Source organism: Pleurodeles waltl, chromosome 10 (genome assembly GCF_031143425.1).
Source record: "Pleurodeles waltl isolate 20211129_DDA chromosome 10, aPleWal1.hap1.20221129, whole genome shotgun sequence".
NCBI classification, from domain to species: domain Eukaryota; kingdom Metazoa; phylum Chordata; class Amphibia; order Caudata; family Salamandridae; genus Pleurodeles; species Pleurodeles waltl.
The window spans coordinates 81,827,355-81,845,144 of record NC_090449.1 but is presented as its reverse complement, the minus strand read 5'-3'; the positions used below and the strand labels follow the sequence as shown (position 1 = coordinate 81,845,144).

The 17,790-nt window shown below is 46.6% G+C and overlaps 1 protein-coding gene across 2 annotated transcripts in view; it reads right to left on the bottom strand.

The window, feature by feature from the left end:
- LOC138261134 (otoancorin-like) overlaps nt 1-17,790 on the bottom strand; it is a 208,860-nt gene that overhangs the window by 150,318 nt on the left and 40,752 nt on the right. For both annotated transcript variants that reach the window (XM_069209811.1, XM_069209810.1), the window contains exons 2-3: nt 17,608-17,689; nt 13,052-13,095 (exon numbers count right to left, since the gene is read on the bottom strand). In XM_069209811.1, the coding sequence (XP_069065912.1) occupies nt 13,052-13,095; nt 17,608-17,671 (108 nt within the window). In that variant the 5' untranslated portion in view covers nt 17,672-17,689. The remainder of the gene's footprint in view (nt 1-13,051; nt 13,096-17,607; nt 17,690-17,790) is intronic.

The window sequence follows — 17,790 nt, the reverse complement described above, 5'->3', positions numbered from 1 at the left end:
AGACCTCTCACTCAGCACAGACACACTGCTTGCCAGCTTGTGTGTGCTAGTGAGGACAAAACGAGTAAGTCGACATGGCACTCCCCTCAGGGTGCCATGCCAGCCTCTCACTGCCTATGCAGTATAGGTAAGACACCCCTCTAGCAGGCCTTACAGCCCTAAGGCAGGGTGCACTATACCATAGGTGAGGGTACCAGTGCATGAGCATGGTACCCCTACAGTGTCTAAACAAAACCTTAGACATTGTAAGTGCAGGGTAGCCATAAGAGTATATGGTCTGGGAGTTTGTCAAACACGAACTCCACAGCACCATAATGGCTACACTGAAAACTGGGGAGTTTGGTATCAAACTTCTCAGCACAATAAATGCACACTGATGCCAGTGTACATTTTATTGTAAAATACACCACAGAGGGCACCTTAGAGGTGCCCCCTGAAACTTAACCGACTATCTGTGTAGGCTGACTAGTTTTAGCAGCCTGCCACAAACCGAGACATGTTGCTGGCCCCATGGGGAGAGTGCCTTTGTCACTCTGAGGCCAGTAACAAAGCCTGCACTGGGTGGAGATGCTAACACCTCTCCCAGGCAGGAATTGTCACACCTGGCGGTGAGCCTCAAAGGCTCACCTCCTTTGTGCCAACCCAGCAGGACACTCCAGCTAGTGGAGTTGCCCGCCCCCTCCGGCCAGGCCCCACTTTTGGCGGCAAGGCCGGAGAAAATAATGAGAAAAACAAGGAGGAGTCACTGGCCAGTCAGGACAGCCCCTAAGGTGTCCTGAGCTGAAGTGACTCTAACTTTTAGAAATCCTCCATCTTGCAGATGGAGGATTCCCCCAATAGGGTTAGGATTGTGACCCCCTCCCCTTGGGAGGAGGCACAAAGAGGGTGTACCCACCCTCAGGGCTAGTAGCCATTGGCTACTAACCCCCCAGACCTAAACACGCCCTTAAATTTAGTATTTAAGGGCTACCCTGAACCCTAGAAAATTAGATTCCTGCAACTACAAGAAGAAGGACTGCCTAGCTGAAAACCCCTGCAGAGGAAGACCAGAAGACGACAACTGCCTTGGCTCCAGAAACTCACCGGCCTGTCTCCTGCCTTCCAAAGATCCTGCTCCAGCGACGCCTTCCGAAGGGACCAGCGACCTCGATATCCTCTGAGGACTGCCCCTGCTTCGAAAAGACAAGAAACTCCCGAGGACAGCGGACCTGCTCCAAGAAAAGCTGCAACTTTGTTTCCAGCAGCTTTAAAGATCCCTGCAAGCTCCCCGCAAGAAGCGTGAGACTTGCAACACTGCACCCGGCGACCCCGACTCGGCTGGTGGCGATCCAACACCTCAGGAGGGACCCCAGGACTACTCTGATACTGTGAGTACCAAAACCTGTCCCCCCTGAGCCCCCACAGCGCCGCCTGCAGAGGGAATCCCGAGGCTTCCCCTGACCGCGACTCTTTGAACCTAAAGTCCCGACACCTGGGAGAGACCCTGCACCCGCAGCCCCCAGGACCTGAAGGACCGGACTTTCACTGGAGAAGTGACCCCCAGGAGTCCCTCTCCCTTGCCCAAGTGGAGGTTTCCCCGAGGAACCCCCCCCTTGCCTGCCTGCAGCGCTGAAGAGATCCCGAGATCTCTCATAGACTAACATTGCGAACCCGACGCTTGTTTCTACACTGCACCCGGCCGCCCCCGCGCCGCTGAGGGTGAAATTTCTGTGTGGACTTGTGTCCCCCCCGGTGCCCTACAAAACCCCCCTGGTCTGCCCTCCGAAGACGCGGGTACTTACCTGCAAGCAGACCGGAACCGGGGCACCCCCTTCTCTCCATTCTAGCCTATGCGTTTTGGGCACCACTTTGAACTCTGCACTTGACCGGCCCTGAGCTGCTGGTGTGGTGACTTTGGGGTTGCTCTGAACCCCCAACGGTGGGCTACCTTGGACCCAGAACTGAACCCTGTAAGTGTCTTACTTACCTGGTAAAACTAACAAAAACTTACCTCCCCTAGGAACTGTGAAAATTGCACTAAGTGTCCACTTTTAAAACAGCTAATTGTCAATAACTTGAAAAGTATACATGCAATTTTTATGATTTAAAGTTCCTAAAGTACTTACCTGCAATACCTTTCGAATGAGATATTACATGTAGAATTTGAACCTGTGGTTCTTAAAATAAACTAAGAAAAGATATTTTTCTATATAAAAACCTATTGGCTGGATTTGTCTCTGAGTGTGTGTACCTCATTTATTGTCTATGTGTATGTGCAACAAATGCTTAACACTACTCCTTGGATAAGCCTACTGCTCGACCACACTACCACAAAATAGAGCATTAGTATTATCTATTTTTACCACTATTTTACCTCTAAGGGGAACCCTTGGACTCTGTGCATGCTATTCCTTACTTTGAAATAGCACATACAGAGCCAACTTCCTACATTGGTGGATCAGCGGTGGGGTACAAGACTTTGCATTTGCTGGACTACTCAGCCAATACCTGATCACACGACAAATTCCAAAATTGTCATTAGAAATTGATTTTTGCAATTTGAAATTTTTCTAAATTCTTAAAAGACCTGCTAGGGCCTTGTGTTAGATCCTGTTTAGCATTTCTTTTTAGAGTTTAAAAGTTTGTAAAAGTTTGAATTAGATTCTAGAACCAGTTGTAGATTCTTAAAAAGTATTCCAACTTTTAGAAGCAAAATGTCTAGCACAGATGTGACTGTGGTGGAACTCGACACCACACCTTACCTCCATCTTAAGATGAGGGAGCTAAGGTCACTCTGTAAAATAAAGAAAATAACAATGGGCCCCAAACCTACCAAAATACAGCTCCAGGAGCTTTTGGCAGAGTTTGAAAAGGCCAACCCCTCTGAGGGTGGCAACTCAGAGGAAGAGGATAGTGACTTGGAGGACAATTCCCCCCTACCAGTCCTATCTAGGGAGAACAGGGTCCCTCAAACCCTGACTCCAAAAATAATAGTCAGAGATGCTGGTTCCCTCACAGGAGAGACCAACACCTCTGAAATCACTGAGGATAGCCCCAGTGAAGAGGACATCCAGTTAGCCAGGATGGCCAAAAGATTGGCTTTGGAAAGACAGATCCTAGCCATAGAGAGGGAAAGACAAGAGATGGGCCTAGGACCCATCAATGGTGGCAGCAACATAAATAGGGTCAGAGATTCTCCTGACATGTTGAAAATCCCTAAAGGGATTGTAACTAAATATGAAGATGGTGATGACATCACCAAATGGTTCACAGCTTTTGAGAGGGCTTGTGTAACCAGAAAAGTGAACAGATCTCACTGGGGTGCTCTCCTTTGGGAAATGTTCACAGGAAAGTGTAGGGATAGACTCCTCACACTCTCTGGACAAGATGCAGAATCTTATGACCTCATGAAGGGTACCCTGATTGAGGGCTTTGGATTCTCCACTGAGGAGTACAGGATTAGGTTCAGGGGGGCTCAAAAATCCTCGAGCCAGACCTGGGTTGACTTTGTTGACTACTCAGTGAAAACACTAGATGGTTGGATTCAAGGCAGTGGTGTAAGTAATTATGATGGGCTGTACAATTTATTTGTGAAAGAACACCTGTTAAGTAATTGTTTCAATGATAAACTGCATCAGCATCTGGTAGACCTAGGACCAATTTCTCCCCAAGAATTGGGAAAGAAGGCGGACCATTGGGTCAAGACAAGGGTGTCCAAGACTTCAACAGGGGGTGACCAAAAGAAAGGGGTCACAAAGACTCCCCAGCAGAAGGGTGATGAGACAACCAAAACTAAAAATAGTAAAGAGTCTTCTACAGGCCCCCAAAAACCTGCACAGGAGGGTGGGCCCAGAGCCTCTTCACAAAACAATGGGTACAAGGGTAAAAACTTTGATCCCAAAAAGGCCTGGTGTCATAGCTGTAAACAGCATGGACACCAAACTGGAGACAAGGCCTGTCCCAAGAAAGGTTCCACTCCAAACTCCCATCCAGGTAACACTGGTATGGCTAGTCTCCAAGTGGGATCAACAGTGTGCCCAGAGCAAATCAGGGTCCACACTGAAGCTACTCTAGTTTCTGAGGGTGGGGTGGATTTAGCCACACTAGCTGTCTGGCCGCCTAACATGCAAAAATACAGACAGCAACTCTTAATTAATGGGACTAGAATAGAGGGCCTGAGGGATACAGGTGCCAGTGTCACCATGGTGACAGAGAAACTGGTTTCCCCTGGCCAATACCTGACTGGAAAAACTTACACAGTCACCAACGCTGACAATCAGAGAAAAGTACATCCCATGGCAATGGTTACTTTAGAATGGGGAGGGGTCAATGGCCTGAAACAGGTGGTGGTCTCCTCAAATATCCCAGTGGACTGTCTGCTTGGAAATGACCTGGAGTCCTCAGCATGGGCTGAGGTAGAACTAAAAACCCATGCAGCAATGCTGGGTATCCCTGAACTGGTGTGTGTGAAAACCAGAGCACAGTGCAAGGCACAGGGTGAACAAGTGGAGCTGGAGTCTGGAAGAATGGCCCAGCCTACCAAGAGAAAAGGAAAGTCAGTTGGGAAACCAACTGCAACACAGCAAAAGAAAGGGAACCTCTCTTCTCAGGAAGAAGTTCTGCCCTCTGAGGGAACTGAGCCTTTGGAGCTTGAACCTTATCAGGTTGAGCTCTTGGGCCCAGGGGGACCCTCAAGGGAAGAGCTGTGTAAGGGACAAGAAACCTGTCCCTCTCTTGAAGGCCTTAGGCAGCAAGCTGCTGAAGAGTCCAAAGGCAAGAAAAATGGAACACATAGGGTCTATTGGGAAGATGGGCTCCTGTACACTGAGGCCAGAGACCCCAAACCTGGTGCCACTAGGAGAGTGGTAGTGCCTCAGCTGTTCAGAGAGTTCATCCTAACATTGGCCCATGACATTCCCCTTGCTGGACATTTGGGACAAACCAAGACGTGGGAGAGGTTAGTCAACCACTTCTACTGGCCCAATATGTCCAACATGGTTAAGGAGTTTTGCCTCTCCTGCCCCACCTGTCAAGCCAGTGGTAAGACAGGTGGGCATCCAAAGGCCCCCCTCATTCCACTTCCTGTGGTGGGGGTGCCCTTTGAAAGAGTGGGTGTGGACATAGTTGGTCCACTAGAACCTCCCACAGCCTCAGGAAATATGTACATCCTGGTAGTAGTGGATCATGCTACCAGGTATCCTGAAGCTATTCCCCTTAGGTCGACTACTGCCCCTGCAGTAGCCAAGGCCCTCATTGGTATCTTTACCAGAGTGGGTTTCCCTAAGGAGGTGGTGTCTGACAGAGGTACCAACTTCATGTCAGCATACCTAAAGCACATGTGGAATGAGTGTGGAGTGACTTATAAATTCACTACACCCTACCATCCACAAACTAATGGCTTAGTTGAGAGATTCAACAAGACATTAAAAGGCATGATCATGGGGCTCCCAGAAAAACTCAAAAGGAGATGGGATGTCCTCTTGCCATGTCTGCTTTTCGCTTACAGAGAGGTGCCACAGAAGGGAGTAGGATTCTCACCCTTTGAACTTCTGTTTGGTCATCCTGTAAGGGGACCACTTGCCCTTGTTAAAGAAGGCTGGGAGAGACCTCTCCATGAGCCTAAACAGGACATAGTGGACTATGTACTTGGCCTTCGCTCTAGAATGGCAGAGTACATGGAAAAGGCAACCAAAAACCTTGAGGCCAGCCAACAACTCCAGAAGTTTTGGTATGACCAAAAGGCTGCACTGGTTGAGTTCCAACCAGGGCAGAAAGTCTGGGTTCTGGAGCCTGTGGCTCCCAGGGCACTCCAGGACAAATGGAGTGGCCCTTACCCAGTGCTAGAGAGGAAGAGTCAGGTCACCTACCTGGTGGACCTGGGCACAAGCAGGAGCCCCAAGAGGGTGATCCATGTGAACCGCCTTAAGCTCTTCCATGACAGGGCTGATGTGAATCTGTTAATGGTAACAGATGAGGATCAGGAGGCAGAGAGTGAACCTCTCCCTGATCTTCTGTCATCAGACCCAAAAGATGGCACAGTAGATGGAGTGATCTACTCAGACACCCTCTCTGGCCAACAGCAGGCTGATTGTAGGAGAGTCCTACAACAGTTTCCTGAGCTTTTCTCCCTAACCCCTGGTCAGACACACCTGTGTACCCATGATGTGGACACAGGAGACAGCATGCCTGTCAAGAACAAAATCTTCAGACAGTCTGACCATGTTAAGGAAAGCATCAAGGTGGAAGTCCACAAGATGCTGGAATTGGGAGTAATTGAGCGCTCTGACAGCCCCTGGGCTAGCCCAGTGGTCTTAGTCCCCAAACCTCACACCACAGATGGAAAGAAAGAGATGAGGTTTTGTGTGGACTACAGAGGGCTCAATTCTGTCACCAAGACAGATGCCCATCCAATTCCAAGAGCTGATGAGCTCATTGATAAATTAGGTGCTGCCAAATTTCTAAGTACCTTTGACTTGACAGCAGGGTACTGGCAAATAAAAATGGCACCTGGAGCAAAAGAAAAGACAGCATTCTCCACACCTGATGGGCATTATCAGTTTACTGTTATGCCCTTTGGTTTAAAGAATGCCCCTGCCACCTTCCAAAGGTTGGTGAATCAAGTCCTTGCTGGCTTGGAGTCCTTTAGCACAGCTTATCTTGATGATATTGCTGTCTTTAGCTCCACCTGGCAGGATCACCTGGTCCACCTGAGGAAGGTTTTGAAGGCTCTGCAATCTGCAGGCCTCTCTATCAAGGCATCCAAATGCCAGATAGGGCAGGGAACTGTGGTTTACTTGGGACACCTTGTAGGTGGAGGCCAAGTTCAGCCACTCCAACCCAAGATCCAGACTATTCTGGACTGGGTAGCTCCAAAAACCCAGACTCAAGTCAGGGCATTCCTTGGCTTGACTGGGTACTACAGGAGGTTTGTGAAGGGATATGGATCCATTGTGACAGCCCTCACTGAACTCACCTCCAAGAAAATGCCCAAGAAAGTAAACTGGACTGTGGAATGCCAACAGGCCTTTGACACCCTGAAACAGGCAATGTGCTCAGCACCAGTTCTCAAAGCTCCAGATTATTCTAAGCAGTTCATTGTGCAGACTGATGCCTCTGAACATGGGATAGGGGCAGTTTTGTCCCAAACAAATGATGATGGCCTTGACCAGCCTGTTGCTTTCATTAGCAGGGGGTTACTCCCCAGGGAGCAGCGTTGGAGTGCCATTGAGAGGGAGGCCTTTGCTGTGGTTTGGTCCCTGAAGAAGCTGAGACCATACCTCTTTGGGACTCACTTCCTAGTTCAAACTGACCACAGACCTCTCAAATGGCTGATGCAAATGAAAGGTGAAAATCCTAAACTGTTGAGGTGGTCCATCTCCCTACAGGGAATGGACTTTATAGTGGAACACAGACCTGGGACTGCCCATGCCAATGCAGATGGCCTTTCCAGGTTCTTCCACTTAGAAAATGAAGACTCTCTTGGGAAAGGTTAGTCTCATCCTCTTTCGTTTGGGGGGGGGTTGTGTAAGGAAATGCCTCCTTGGCATGGTTGCCCCCTGACTTTTTGCCTTTGCTGATGCTATGTTTACAATTGAAAGTGTGCTGAGGCCTGCTAACCAGGCCCCAGCACCAGTGTTCTTTCCCTAACCTGTACTTTTGTATCCACAATTGGCAGACCCTGGCATCCAGATAAGTCCCTTGTAACTGGTACTTCTGGTACCAAGGGCCCTGATGCCAAGGAAGGTCTCTAAGGGCTGCAGCATGTCTTATGCCACCCTGGAGACCTCTCACTCAGCACAGACACACTGCTTGCCAGCTTGTGTGTGCTAGTGAGGACAAAACGAGTAAGTCGACATGGCACTCCCCTCAGGGTGCCATGCCAGCCTCTCACTGCCTATGCAGTATAGGTAAGACACCCCTCTAGCAGGCCTTACAGCCCTAAGGCAGGGTGCACTATACCATAGGTGAGGGTACCAGTGCATGAGCATGGTACCCCTACAGTGTCTAAACAAAACCTTAGACATTGTAAGTGCAGGGTAGCCATAAGAGTATATGGTCTGGGAGTTTGTCAAACACGAACTCCACAGCACCATAATGGCTACACTGAAAACTGGGGAGTTTGGTATCAAACTTCTCAGCACAATAAATGCACACTGATGCCAGTGTACATTTTATTGTAAAATACACCACAGAGGGCACCTTAGAGGTGCCCCCTGAAACTTAACCGACTATCTGTGTAGGCTGACTAGTTTTAGCAGCCTGCCACAAACCGAGACATGTTGCTGGCCCCATGGGGAGAGTGCCTTTGTCACTCTGAGGCCAGTAACAAAGCCTGCACTGGGTGGAGATGCTAACACCTCTCCCAGGCAGGAATTGTCACACCTGGCGGTGAGCCTCAAAGGCTCACCTCCTTTGTGCCAACCCAGCAGGACACTCCAGCTAGTGGAGTTGCCCGCCCCCTCCGGCCAGGCCCCACTTTTGGCGGCAAGGCCGGAGAAAATAATGAGAAAAACAAGGAGGAGTCACTGGCCAGTCAGGACAGCCCCTAAGGTGTCCTGAGCTGAAGTGACTCTAACTTTTAGAAATCCTCCATCTTGCAGATGGAGGATTCCCCCAATAGGGTTAGGATTGTGACCCCCTCCCCTTGGGAGGAGGCACAAAGAGGGTGTACCCACCCTCAGGGCTAGTAGCCATTGGCTACTAACCCCCCAGACCTAAACACGCCCTTAAATTTAGTATTTAAGGGCTACCCTGAACCCTAGAAAATTAGATTCCTGCAACTACAAGAAGAAGGACTGCCTAGCTGAAAACCCCTGCAGAGGAAGACCAGAAGACGACAACTGCCTTGGCTCCAGAAACTCACCGGCCTGTCTCCTGCCTTCCAAAGATCCTGCTCCAGCGACGCCTTCCGAAGGGACCAGCGACCTCGACATCCTCTGAGGACTGCCCCTGCTTCGAAAAGACAAGAAACTCCCGAGGACAGCGGACCTGCTCCAAGAAAAGCTGCAACTTTGTTTCCAGCAGCTTTAAAGATCCCTGCAAGCTCCCCGCAAGAAGCGTGAGACTTGCAACACTGCACCCGGCGACCCCGACTCGGCTGGTGGCGATCCAACACCTCAGGAGGGACCCCAGGACTACTCTGATACTGTGAGTACCAAAACCTGTCCCCCCTGAGCCCCCACAGCGCCGCCTGCAGAGGGAATCCCGAGGCTTCCCCTGACCGCGACTCTTTGAACCTAAAGTCCCGACACCTGGGAGAGACCCTGCACCCGCAGCCCCCAGGACCTGAAGGACCGGACTTTCACTGGAGAAGTGACCCCCAGGAGTCCCTCTCCCTTGCCCAAGTGGAGGTTTCCCCGAGGAACCCCCCCCTTGCCTGCCTGCAGCGCTGAAGAGATCCCGAGATCTCTCATAGACTAACATTGCGAACCCGACGCTTGTTTCTACACTGCACCCGGCCGCCCCCGCGCCGCTGAGGGTGAAATTTCTGTGTGGACTTGTGTCCCCCCCGGTGCCCTACAAAACCCCCCTGGTCTGCCCTCCGAAGACGCGGGTACTTACCTGCAAGCAGACCGGAACCGGGGCACCCCCTTCTCTCCATTCTAGCCTATGCGTTTTGGGCACCACTTTGAACTCTGCACTTGACCGGCCCTGAGCTGCTGGTGTGGTGACTTTGGGGTTGCTCTGAACCCCCAACGGTGGGCTACCTTGGACCCAGAACTGAACCCTGTAAGTGTCTTACTTACCTGGTAAAACTAACAAAAACTTACCTCCCCTAGGAACTGTGAAAATTGCACTAAGTGTCCACTTTTAAAACAGCTAATTGTCAATAACTTGAAAAGTATACATGCAATTTTTATGATTTAAAGTTCCTAAAGTACTTACCTGCAATACCTTTCGAATGAGATATTACATGTAGAATTTGAACCTGTGGTTCTTAAAATAAACTAAGAAAAGATATTTTTCTATATAAAAACCTATTGGCTGGATTTGTCTCTGAGTGTGTGTACCTCATTTATTGTCTATGTGTATGTGCAACAAATGCTTAACACTACTCCTTGGATAAGCCTACTGCTCGACCACACTACCACAAAATAGAGCATTAGTATTATCTATTTTTACCACTATTTTACCTCTAAGGGGAACCCTTGGACTCTGTGCATGCTATTCCTTACTTTGAAATAGCACATACAGAGCCAACTTCCTACAATGCCTGTGACTCTATACCCTCATATTATCTGGATCTGTTGTACCCCGAAATGAAGCCATCTCTGTACATAAAATATAGGTAGGGTGTGCTGCCTCTAAGAGGCATTTTGGTACGTACCCGTAGGCTGGCGGCTGGACTGGAGTACTGTGACTGTAGTCCTGGGGGGGAACAATGTTGCCCACTTTTCCCTGTTCTGTAGGAAATTTGATGTGGCACGGCCTCAGTGGCTTTACCCACTTTTCAAATCTAATGGAGCGAACTGTACTAAAACTGCATTAGCACTTTGGGCAAGGCTGGGTGATATCAGTGCACACAATTTGGTAGCCTCATATATATGGGCTGCTTGGCCCTGTTTGAAGGAGCTACCAGCTAAACTAGGTTTGACTGAACTATAAGGCCTCAGTTTGATGTTTGTGAGATGGAATTACTTGCCACCATCTGTATAAATGGGGCTGGCTTCTGTAGCCTTATTTAATGCCTTGCTGCAATAAAATTATTGTTGTCATTATTAATTGCTATATGCACAAGCACTTTCTCTCTGGGTCCCCCTTGTAAAGATTCTGGCATTGATGGGGGTCGTTCTTTTTTATAGTCATGAATGGTGGGACTGTACTTGCATAGATACACGCAGCTTTTATGATTAATAAACTTGCTGGGCGGAGTTGCTTGCTGCTGCTATGTTTTTTTTAACTATGATTAATTGATTTTATATGCAAATTAAGTTATTTTTATTGTTTATGTATATTATTTTATATTATTGTAAGGCTTATAGCTGAAACAATTAAATAAATACAGATGCTTAGATTGTTGTAATCTGTAATTCCCGCCATTGCTTGGAAAACTTATTGGTAGCCATGCGTACTATAAACTACATATGATAAGAATAATAATAACAAGCAATTTGAAGAGTGCTCTGGGTTTGGAGTTGACCTTATGAGCCATATGCGTCTGGCAACTTGTGTCTTCTTGTTGGGAGACACAAGGGCAGGGTCCATTTGCGTTACTTGCTAATGGGTGGGACGACCAATGAAATTACCTGATTTGTTTGCTTTGTTTGACAATACACAGCTGCAAATTATCCCCTGGTAATGGGCACACCCTGCTATTGTCTTGGTATAAATAGAACCACTGTGGCATGTGGATCTTTGACTGCAACAACATTTTATTTACTTTACAGTAGAGAGGAGCGTCAGTGACTCACTAACCAAAGTTTCTATACACTTCTTGTTTGCAGTGTCATACCAGGGTAGACTGAGACACGCGATGACTCTGTGGTGTGGATCCGTGATAGACAAAGAAAAGACAATGTGAAGGGGTTGTGCAGATGAACAGAAGGGAGCGCCCAGACGCTGTTCAGGAATCAGTCCATTGTCAGGGCAAATGGCTAAAGAAGATAGACCTGATGATTGCCACTCAGGAGAACATCAAAGAGAGAACGGCACCAAGGGTCAGGAGACGACTGAAGGGGGGGGGGTCTGAATGGTGGGATCACACCATACCCCGTGTGGGGACAGAGGTCTGTGTTACACTCAAGTGCCCCTGGAGACACGGAGGGGAAAGAGATGTGGGATCCACAGGCATGAGTGGAGCGGAGGAGAGAGAATAAATCATTTGAAAACCTAAAGCACAGAGAGAAGCTACGACTGGTGCTACAGGTGCAGTGGCACTGGGGCAAAGGGCCTATTACACCTCATTTATGTTTCTCTACTACCACCTGACAAATTTTGATTCTTACTACCCCAAAACACGCATGACCCATTTTTTATAAGGCATTTTCGCCCCAGTAAATTTATGCTGGGCTCCTAATAAAAATTATATTTGTGATATGTGTGGTAGCAGACATGTATATAGCAAGTTTGAGCACTTAAGGGTTGCGCTATAAATGGTGGAGGAAGTCTGTAAATTGGGGTGAAAGCTTAACAAATACCATCATTTTTTATGTACTTAGCCGAAGTGTTTCTCTGCATAGTTTCCATGGGAACAAAAAAGAGAAAAAAGTAAAAAGTGGTCATACACATGCCCTTCATATTCATTCTTGAGGAATGTCCACATTGCCGACATTCCTCAGGGGTTAAGTGTATAGGATGAGGAATAGCATCTTTAAATTTAGAATTTCGCATACATTTCCGAGTCCTACTTCTTGCAATGTTGCAAACCCCTGAAGGTTTGGAAATTTGGGAAATCTACACAAATCATAGGCATAAACATACAATGCAAGATTTGCTGATTTTGTGAGAAATGGTTCCTCTGCGTTAACTTCTTATCCCACACTCTCTGTGGTTCCACTTTAGTTAACAACGCAAGACACTAAACATAGCACATCTACTAAGCTAGACAATGACTGATGCTACCCTGGAGGGTACTGGGTAGATGAAATGAGCTACATCCTTGCAAACAGTCACTCATTTGCTATTTACTCCACGGACATCAGTCAACGGAGACCTCACAGGTTGTAATTGCTAGAAAATTGAACTGGTGACAGATTACTTCTCCACTGGTGAGTGAGCAATTTTACACTGCTATTTACAAAATAACCAACTAGTGTATGAAGTTATATTCGGTTTGCGCAAATGTCAATCTAGCACTGCTCAGTCAGTGCAGAACTGAGAGATCACCATTGCACAACTCTCCAGTTATCAGTGCAATTCATGTAATCTAGCCTAAAATAATGTCTGAGTGCCCTAGGATGGCTAAGAAAGTGGGTGACTCAGAACCTTCAGGTTCAAACGAGTGCTGAAGCAACTCAGTCTTCTAAGGTGACTGATTATACTTGCAATGAATTTCAAATGAACTAATACATTTTTCAAGCTTTGAAAATATAGCGAAAGTAACATTGATTAAAAATAAAATAGGTAGGCTTACAGTGTCATTGATGGTGGCTGCATAACTGCAGTGCGGGGATATTCCTATGAACGGAGAAAACAGGGGTTAGGTTCGCATATTAACCATAATGCATGAGCAAATCATTCTAGGCGTAGCAAGGTTTAATTGAATTCAATTCAGACGTACTTGTAAAGCACATGTCTACCCTCCCGTGGCCTCCCAGCGCTGTGAAGCACCAGAGCACTGTTAGGTCTTAATCAACAAACGACAGATAGATGTTACAATGACTGACAGAAGTTACAACTCCCGGTGTAAAATCACTGGTAATCATAACTTATACCAGTAATGAGTTGTTTATACGTCTGTTTTCAACGTGCATGTGCATGAGAATTTACCAAACTTTCCAAACAAACATGTGTAACTCATGCTTGTCAATATGAACAAGCATGCGTGAAATGTCCTAAAATACACTTATGTCTATGTTTGAAGACAAATAGTTGCAACTTTTAGAACCTTGTAAAGTTCAACAATTTACATTTAGGAAAAATGACACATTAGAAGTAACTTTAGAAATCACTTCTTCTATCATTCAGAATATTTGCTTCTAATATGATCTTTCTTCCTTCACCACTACTTAAAATTCAGGATCATTGTCTTTTTCCGTACTTTCTATGCACTTACATCAGGATCATTTAGATGTAACTTATATGTGCAAGTAAGTTTGGGAAAACCTCTCACAGATGTCTGAGAATATCTACTAACTTAAAGGAGTCGGTGTTCACCAAAAAGTTGTACGTTATGTCCCATACAACTTTGCTAGGAAATCCTACAAGTTGGAGCTATCCTAGACTTAGCTACACGGCTTAGGGGCAAATAAATTGTTTCATATCATTTCCATCCTATGAGGCCTCCCAAGGTGCCCCCTGGATGCCAGAGCACAATCTAAGATAGCATGCCTTAAATCATAAAGATTTTCAACTAAACTGACTCACCTAATTAAAGAGAAACTTCCCCACACAAAGAGAAAGATGCACCAGGAACAAATACTGATTGATGTTGGAAATCCCAAAGGTAAGAAAAATTGAAACATTGACCCATGCATTTTCATGTGAAGTGCCTAGAGTCTGAAACAATCTATCAGAAGATAACAGATTGACTGCATTCCTGTCTTGTTTCAGAAGTAATTGTTATGGTCTGCTTTCTTTCAGGGGTACAGATAAAGTTATGAGATACTGCCCAGTAATGTGTTGCTGTAGTTATTCCTCAACAGTACTAGGAATTGTACCACAGATTAAAGTCATCCTCAGGTATGAAATGTTTAATTCCCCCGAATAGTCTGATACTGTGTACCTTTGGCTATGCAATGTAGGTGTGCTGGAAGATTCAGATTCTTGCCACCATAAAATCCAGGGACCTCACATACTCAACAAAGACACACAATGGAACATGTTGAAAGTCAAGTGAATTTTGTCCTGGGATGGGTCACTGATAAGGGGATGATGAAAAACTCTCTTTTAGTAATGGTGTCATTGGTCAGCAACACGTCTCTCTAGATTTCCTTAGAGAATTCTGCTTTTGAAGCTCCCAGAAGTGCTTTTAGAGAAGGTGTGTGGGTCCAAGGATGTAAGCAAATGCATCTTTTTGCATGTTCTCCCCCTCTTTTTGGGACTGATGCTGAAGGTTTTTCAACTTTGAGAGTGCACTGAGGCCTGCTAACCAGACCTCAGTGCCAGTGTTTAACCCTGAACAAAAGTATGTTTAATTGGCTATCCTCATTTGGCAACCACTCCCTTACTCATACGTCCCCAGTGTATGGAACCATGGTACTCCGGGCATTCAAGGCAGAGTGTCTACAGGACTGCAGTGCTGTTTGTGCTATCCTGCATGTACAAAACATGAAAGACACCTCAGCTTGCCACTGCAAACAGAAAGGGCACTGTGCCACACGTCTACCTCAGCTTTGCCATTACCCTTAACAGCAAAGGGACCCTTAAGTATAAATGTCAGACTCCCCTAAAGCAGGACTACCAAGTCCTCTGTCAGGGATCAATATATGCTTATGTAAAACATGTGTTTTTAATATGTCTTTCCAGCGATGCTTCCAAATTTTCATTTTGCTGGGGAAGGTTAGGAGCCCCATTGGCTAACACAGGGTTAAACAGTTTACACTTAAACACGTCTAACTTCTGATTGGGACCACCTAACCAGGACAATTAAGGTACCAAATTAATAGTGTCACTAATAATTGTAAGCCAAGTCTATAAACTTGCTACGCTGAACTCCAGCTAGTACAGTGGCCTCAGAAAGGCCATTCTCACATAGCCAGGTTTCAGACTGCCTGGGGAGACGTGTGAATGACTCCCAGGCCCAGCAACAAAAGCATTAGCTGTGGAACAAGGTGGGACCTCCTCCCCCAGGAAGGCTGCAGAGGGTATTGCCCAAAAGGCAAAGTGGTCCTTCAAAGATGAAGCTGCCTTTGAAGGACCACTGGTAACAACACTCCTGTGCAGGATGTCTTCCTGCACACATCTAGGAGACAGTGCCAAGAGGGAAAAACAGCATTAGAACCGGTTTGCCCATGGGCGTATAGCACACTGGTGGCCACACCCGAGGATGGGCCACCTTGTTCCTCACACACAAGGAACGGTCATGCCATTTTGGAAGGGTTAAAAATGGGCACTCTGGGATAGCCAGAGAGGAGGGGACCCAGTAGCCCATTGGCTAGTGAATGCATTGTCCCCTTGGGTCATGTTTCTGGGATAAAATGGACATCCATGGCACCCTTACCCTGAGATCACATTTGGATTACAAGAGGGGACCAAAGAAGGCTTATTATGCTGGCCTTTGATTGCACAAAGAGAAGCTTCACCGCCAAGAGGACTGCACCTGCTGCACTTTTGGGCTAGTGAGCTGGTAACCTGCCTGTTGCTCCTGACCTCGAGACAACTTGATTTCCCATCTTCACCAACTCCAGTGACTCAAAGGATCAAGTGGCTTGTCCCCTGGAACCTGTTACAGGGACACAAGAGTGGAAGAGCCCAACTTGACAAAATGGACGCCCCTGTGGAAGTTTCCCTGCTACCAGTCACCGGGCACAGCAATAAAGGGATCTGAGCTAGCCAAACTCCGCATCTGAGTCTACTGGACCCAGGAGAGCTGTCAGAGACCAGATTCATTGGACTAAAGGGCACATGTACCCATCATAGGTTTTGCGTTCAACCATGGTGTATCCTTGCCAGTGGCACAGCCGCAGCTTTGCAACCTCTTCAACAAAGAGGACTTTGAGGCACGTCGATCTACGTGACCAGGTTTGCTCCACAACACCCATGGAACGAGGAACCACCACAGGGACACCACCGTTGCTGGCACCACTACCGGAGCATCCTTGTGAGCTTCTTTGCCTGTATCCCACAGTATCAAGACCACTCCATTGTTTCCTATAGCGGTCTTAGGTTAAAGTTGGAAACTTGCTTAAAATCATTCTGGTGGCCAGGTATCTGTGAAAAGTATCCTTTCTGGCCCTCTAGATGCCATTCCCATCAGATTTGGTTACCCAAGATGGGATGGAATACTCCGACTAACTTTTTCCAACTTTCCAAAAGTTTTCAATTTTACGTTTGCCAATGCTTGTTTGTGGTTGCATTAAAATAAGTATTTAAAAGTTTGAAAATCTGTAACTCCGGAACCCTCCGGCCGATTCTGATGATCAAGGACTCTAACAATTCATAAAAAGAAGCTCTATTTTTTTTATTGTTTTGTGTCTTTTTATTGGTGTATGATTTTCTAATTTCGGGAGAAGGTGCTTTTAAATGCTTAGGACTGAGGGCCTGATTGTGACCTTAGTGGAGGGGATTACTCCGTCCCAAATGTGACGGATATCCTGCCCACCGTATTACAAGTTCCATTGTATTCTATGGAACTTGTAACACACCGGACGGGATATCGGTCACATTTGGGACTGAGTAATCACCTCCGCCAAGGTCGTATTCAGGCCCTAAGTCTTTTTACTTAGCCTTACTGCTCACAACCACAGCTACCCAGGGTTGAGCTAGGGATTAAGTAAACAAGACTGTTCTTTCCCAAAGGGGTCAATGCGAGTGTACTCCACGTTAAAGGTACCTAGTCCTATCATAAATTGCACCCACATCTTCACAAAAATGAATATACATCATCTGCCTTTGAAATAATAGTCCTTCTATTATTTCATCGGAATCAGCAGACAAAGCAGTGCCTCTCTAACGTACCTCTAACACCGTTGGAATGAAAAGAAGGGATACATTCAAAACCAAATGCAGGTCCCAGGATGACTTAAAGCATCCTTAATTTCAGAACATTCAAACAAAGAAGCATCCTACAGCAAATCCCTGGCAACGTTGAGAAATTCGTTTTCTGTGTTTTGGTGATTATTAACATGCATTAACTTTAGCAGCATAAACGAGGTGCATGGTGGGTTGAAAATAACTTTCTGAGATACAATTACATGACTTTTGTTCGGCTGACTAATGTCTCATTTAAAGCAGCGTTGCACTTGTTGGAACTGTAAATAGCAGACAAGCAATGTAAATCAATTATCACCATCCTCAGCCTTCTCTTACCTAGGGCTAGAAGCAGTCCAACTAGCCTCCACAAAGGCGACATCACTAGACACCGCTGGACCATCTCTTCCTTCAGATGACACTGAAAAAGCAATAGATTCAAGTTATGATTATAGGTGTAATAATAACGCATTGGCACAAGGCAGGCTACCATATGATGATAGTTAACCTATAATCTTGCAT